The sequence below is a fragment of the Protobothrops mucrosquamatus genome, unplaced genomic scaffold (genome assembly GCF_001527695.2).
Source record: "Protobothrops mucrosquamatus isolate PMUCROS unplaced genomic scaffold, P.Mucros_1.0 scaffold5992, whole genome shotgun sequence".
Taxonomy (NCBI): domain Eukaryota; kingdom Metazoa; phylum Chordata; class Lepidosauria; order Squamata; family Viperidae; genus Protobothrops; species Protobothrops mucrosquamatus.
This window is the reverse complement of record NW_015391831.1, coordinates 23362-29143: the sequence shown is the minus strand read 5'-3', so window position 1 is coordinate 29143 and position 5782 is coordinate 23362. Positions and strand designations below refer to the sequence as shown.

The 5782-nt window shown below is 41.9% G+C and overlaps 1 protein-coding gene across 1 annotated transcript in view; it reads left to right on the top strand.

Moving 5' to 3' along the window:
• Positions 1-3273: 3273 nt before the first annotated feature.
• LOC107300034 (phosphatidylinositol 5-phosphate 4-kinase type-2 beta-like) overlaps positions 3274-5782 on the top strand; it is a gene marked incomplete at its 3' end in the record, with an annotated part of 16074 nt that continues 13565 nt past the window's right edge. The window contains exons 1-2 of the mRNA XM_015829377.1: positions 3274-3447; positions 4477-4574. Coding sequence (XP_015684863.1) covers positions 3274-3447; positions 4477-4574 — 272 coding nt within the window. The remainder of the gene's footprint in view (positions 3448-4476; positions 4575-5782) is intronic.

Below are 5782 nucleotides of genomic sequence, written 5' to 3'. Positions count from 1 at the left end.
ATATATATATATATATATATACACTCCAAATTAGTCTTGTAGGTTTCGCCATTTTCCCCAAGTAATTAATTCACTTTTCCTGAGGGAATGGGGTGGAAATTCCCTTTCCCTCTCTCATTGTGGGGAGTGCTATGGGCAGATTTTCAGGAAGAGGTCTTAAAATCATAAAGAGAGGATCAGGTCTCACCCAGTTTCATCCACGTTGCTGTAAGATTGCTTGTTAGTGCTTGTTGTCTTCTGTTGTCAGCAGCTTTGGGCTGGCTTTGCAAATTTAGCCAGTCTTTCCCCCACCAGTTTGGATGGTCCCCTCCTTGCTTGTTGCCTCTACGGGGTGACTTTCGACCCTTTTCAGGGTCCCCCAGCAGGGCAAAATTGAACGCGAAAGACAGAGCCCTGTCTTCCTGCATCTGCTTCGCCGCGACGTCAAAATCGGAAGCCAACAAATAAACTTCTATTGAGAAGTGCCATTGAGAAAGGACAGCTCTTTCTCAAACCAGGTGCCCTGTGTCAACCCACTGAATATTTAGCAAATTTATATGGCCGCCCAACTCACACATAGGTGACTGGGGGGTGGCAACATTTAAAAACCCACCACATAATAACCTATAACCCCTCTTCACCCCCATGGCAGGAGCAACACAATCAAACCAACCACTTGATCAGCTGCATCTTCATTCAAAGTCGCCTGCTGACAAAACCATGTTTTTAGGGCCTTCCAGAAAATCAACAGGGTGGGAGCCAACTGTACCTTGGGGGGAAAAGATGTTCCATTCATGGTCCCACCAGATATACAACCCTAAACGATGGGACCCATAAGATACAGTACCCTGACTTCCCATTCTGGTGGGCTGGGTGTATGTAACAGGCAGCTGTCTTTCAAATAGCCTGGCCCCAAACCATGTTGGGCCTTTGGTTGACTTCCCTCCTCCATTTTGAGCTCTTCCTACAAACCTGTTTCTTTTTTGGAGCACCCAGGTGCATTTTACTTGGAAAAAAATGCTCCAGATTGGATTCTGAGGAACGCTTAAAAACAGGCACAAACAGAAGCAGCTGTGTGTGTCTCAGCACCTCTAATGCTGACAAATGGAAAGGGCTCAATCATTTCCCTTCTTTGATAAAGCAGGAACAGGGGAACTTAAGTTCCTGGAATCCTGCTCAGGTTTATCACTTTGCTGCTCATTTTTTGTTTGGGAGGGGTTTTTTGAGAATTTTCAGCTCTCTGCCATGCAAAAGTCTTGGTTTTCCAGAGTCCCCCTGAGTCCATTTGAAAGTATCAGTGGCTGGGGGATTCTGGGAGTTGAAGTCTTAAAGTGGCCATCTTAAAGTGGCCAAGGTTGAAAAAAAACCTGGCTTATACTGAATGCCCTTTGTCAGATTAGAATAATACTGTCCTGAGAACTCTGAAGAATAGATGCGTGTCTCTGACCCTGATTTCCTTGTCTTATCACAAGTTGACAAACCCTGTATTTTAATGGAGGAATCAATCACTATCCCAGAGTGCTAAGGCTTAACTAGCAGGCCTGTTGCCTTATTTATTTGAGTTTTATTCCATCTGTATTACTTTATAAGTAACTCAAGGTGGTGAACATACCTAATACTCCTTCCGCCTCCTATTTTCCCTACAACCACCACCCTCTGAGGTGGGTTGAGCTGAGAGAGAGGAACTGGCCCAAAGTCACCCAGCTGGGTTTTATGCCTAAGGTGGAACTAGAATTCATGGTTTCCTGGTTCCTACACTAGCATCTTAACCACTAGACCAAACTGTCCTGTCTCTGGAACTCTCTCACCAATCCTGCTTGATAGAAGTAAAGGAAAGGTTTTCAAAATTTAATATTGAAAGAAAAATTTAAAATTGAATTTGCTGCAGTGGAAACTTACTGAGTGGAGAATCAAGCCTGCCAAAGAAACTACAATGGATGGGAACCAGGAAAGGGTAGCATAAAGGGAACATGAAAGATAAACACGTAGGCAAATATTATCTGGGTCTGCAGAATTGGGAAAGGAAGAACACAAGCTGTAAAAACTGTTGCAAGAGGAAATGGCTAGCCAGGGAAGATTAAACTGAAAAACAGGAAAGAACCTATTTTTCTAAGAAGTCATAAACAAAGGGGGCCCAGAATTCAAAACAGACAACTGAGCATGTGTAATTAACTGATATTATTTGACACACCTTGCATAAATTATCTCCTAATTTTAATGTACATGTGATGTGTGATTTAGTATGTAGCAGGAAATATGTAGGAGGTGGGGAACGAGGAGGGATGTGGTGGTTGGGACAGGGTTGTATAAAGAAGGGAATATTTTGGGTTGGAACTTTGGAGAGAACCAAGCTTTGATAGCTTCTCTCCCTGCTTATTGCAATAAACTAAACAAAAGGCCTTCACTGTGTCTTGGCTGGTTATTGGTCAGGCGAGCTTGCCTCTGGTCACGAAGGAAAGTAGCCAGGAGCTCATAACATCCTGGTCTCTTCTGTATGGAAAGTGACCAGTGAAAAAGTGCTTATTGACACAAATGTACATGGTAGCACATGAAGTTGAGAAGAAAATACTCAGGCTCAGTTGTGCTTTGCAGATCTAATAACTTCAGAAACAAAATATTAGAAACTATTGCAATTTTTTTCTTTATATTTTCAGCAGTTATGGTAAAATTAGTTAAGCACAGATTTCTCTGGATTATCCAAAGAAGAATCTCCAATTAATAATTTAAAAATTGGTCACACTGCTGAACTCTGAAGTAGTTGAAGTTTTAGAATGGACAGTTCTATGTAATATATTAGAACAGGAATGCCAATCTTTTCATGTTGAGGGCTGCTTTCCTTTAGACTTTTTCTTGGGGACCCCATAGTGAGTAGAACTGAAGTGTATGGGTGGGAACAGAGTATAAAGTGAAATAAATTGCTGCTTCTGCTCTGTACATGGCAGGTTACTATAAATGACAACCTAATATAACATCATCCACATGTTGAAGCACCTAATGGCATTGTATACTTTGTAGTTAAAGTTGGAATGTTTTGATATGCTTTGCACTTAGTTTCTATGTTACTGTTTCCCCGAAAATAAGACCCTGTCTTATATATATATATTTGCCTCCAAAAGAGGCACTAGGTCTTATTTTGGGGGGATGTCTTACCCGCTTATTTCAGGACCATTGTAGCCAGGCCTCCCACGCCCCAACACCTGTCGCGCCGCCGCCCAACTTCTGCGGCCACTCGCCGCACGTGGCAGGATGCCATGTGGCATGTTGCACCGGTGCCACCGCTTGCAGCGGGACACCATGTGGCGTGCCGTGCTGTGCCGGTACCACCGCTCATACACGCCACGGCACCAGTGCAACACGCCACATGGCGTCCTGCCGCGAGCAGTCACCATCAAACAGAAGTGGGCCAGTGGCCATGCAGGCTCCCACTGGACAGGGCTGCTGTTGCTGGTGCCGCCGCTGCGAGGCAAGGCAGGTGTCAGGGCATGGGAGGCCTGGCTGCAGGGGCCCTGAGGTAAGCAGGTGTGGGGCGCGTGGGGCAGCTCCACCCCCTGCCCTAGCTTGATTTTTGTGCTTAGCCCCACCTCGTACAACCAGACAGTGGGATGGAGTGGGTGGGGTCTTAACTAGGGCTTATTTTTGGGATAGGGCTTATATTAGGCACACACGTAAAGATCAAGCTAGGGTTTATTTTCGGGATAGGTCTTATTTTCGGGAGAACACGGTATGAAGCATGCTTTCATTTTTAATCCAGAAAAATATGTTTCCTTCCCACAACCGCAGAATCTAAAATTTGAAAGATATAGTGATATGTATGAGATTCTAAAAAGCAACAATAACTGTTTTTCCCACAGCAAGCCTTTTGTCAAGAGTTGTATTTTGTAAAGTCCTCAGAGAATTTCTGAGACCATATAAAATGTTTTGTTAGATACAGACTAACAAAAATAAGAACATTTTCTTTTAAAAATAAGAAAAGTAAGAACATTTTAGCAGGTGCCTACCACACTTTCAAAGATATAGTTGTATTAAAATGCAATCAGATGATTAACTAAAAGTTTGAGTGATTAGGACAGGCCTGAAATTATTTATATAGATGTACATAATTATCTGTCTAATAATTGAGAAAGAAAAAGAGAAGCATTACATTGTTACAGTATATGAATTATACAGACTCATTGCCTGGAGACAACAACTACCCAGATAAATAACAGAATGACAAAGTTGGAAGGGACCTTGGAGGTCTTCTAGTGGATGATATAGCCTAGAGCACTCAGATCCCTATGATTTCCTTCTCTCAACAAATACAGACTAAACTATCACCCCTTTGTAGAACATAACTGCTTTCTTGACCGTGAAACTTCAGGTTATACATTTAATGCTGAAACTGCCAGTACAAGTTAGTGGAGTATCGTGGCTCTGTGATTGTACATACCAGCAGTGCAGGTGATTTGCTTTCTCTTTTCCCTCACTTCCTGTTTAGATGTTGTGTTTCTTTTGCAGATTAATGAGTTGAGTAATGTCCCTGTCCCTGTTATGTTAATGCCAGATGACTTTAAAGCCTACAGAAAGATTAAAGTGGACAATCATCTTTTCAATAAGTGAGTAATAAACATTATATAATGATATGTAATGACATGAACCATAATTTTGCAGAAAACAGTGTGGCACAAGAGAAAAACAAGTATTATAAAAGAGTATCTTGAAGCCAGCACTATCCATGTGTCTGAATGTGCTCTATGTCCAGCCATGTATGGATATGATTGGGAGCTGCAGTTCATTTTATGATAAAACCAGGCCATAGGGGATAATATCCTTTCTGTACCAAATGTGTTGATTGCTCATACACGTTTTTGGCAGGATTTCAAGTATCATTGTATTTTGATGGGCCAGCATATTTAAGGAGTATCTTTTTCCATATACAGTATGCCTCCCTGTTCTTTAGATCTCTAGGAGAAATAACATTCTGTGTGCTTGGTTAGATACAGTACAGTAGAAATCAAAGAAGTAATAGGGTTACAATGCTTTGCAGTGGGAGAAAGGCATCAGTTTTGTTTCAGATGCATCTCTCTGGGCATTTTGGTGTATGTAGACATATTGAATACTTTATTGTATTCTACCTATAATACAAGAATCTTCCCAGACTACTTGGGAACAAACCAATAAGATCCCATGGAACTTGGAGTGGGGGGTCAGTCCTACAGTAGTGGCCAAAATTGTGGAAACCTTTTGGGAAAAGTGTACATTTGAGGTTTGATGGCTAATAACACCACGTCTTTTGGGAGTAGTACCATAAAATTATATATCAATGGAAAGATAATTTAATCAAGAATGTAATGCAATAACTTTTATGAACGATTTGCTATTAGAATAACAGTTATAAAGAAGAAAAGTGAAACACGTAGAAAAAACGAGATATACAAAAATTATCACCATAGAAAAAACAAGATATACAAAAATTATCACCATGTCAGTTAATACTTAGTTGGGTAACCTTTAGCATGATTTACGGCCTTACAATGTCTTCCCATGGAGTGAACCAAGTCGCTTAGTTCTGCAGCTCTTATAATGTGAAACCAAGATTGAATGATTGCTTCTACTGTATGTTCACTAGAGAGCCGTTGGAGGGCCAGCCGAACCGAATCCGCTCGAACACAGGTAAGGACACATGTTAGATCCTACCTAGTGGCGATGAGAGTGGCTAGGACTAACTACTATTCCTCACTCATCGCGTCATCAGATAGTCGCCCGGCCGCCCTCTTCAGGGTGACCCGCTCCCTCCTTCAATTGAGGGGGGGGATCCCCTGGA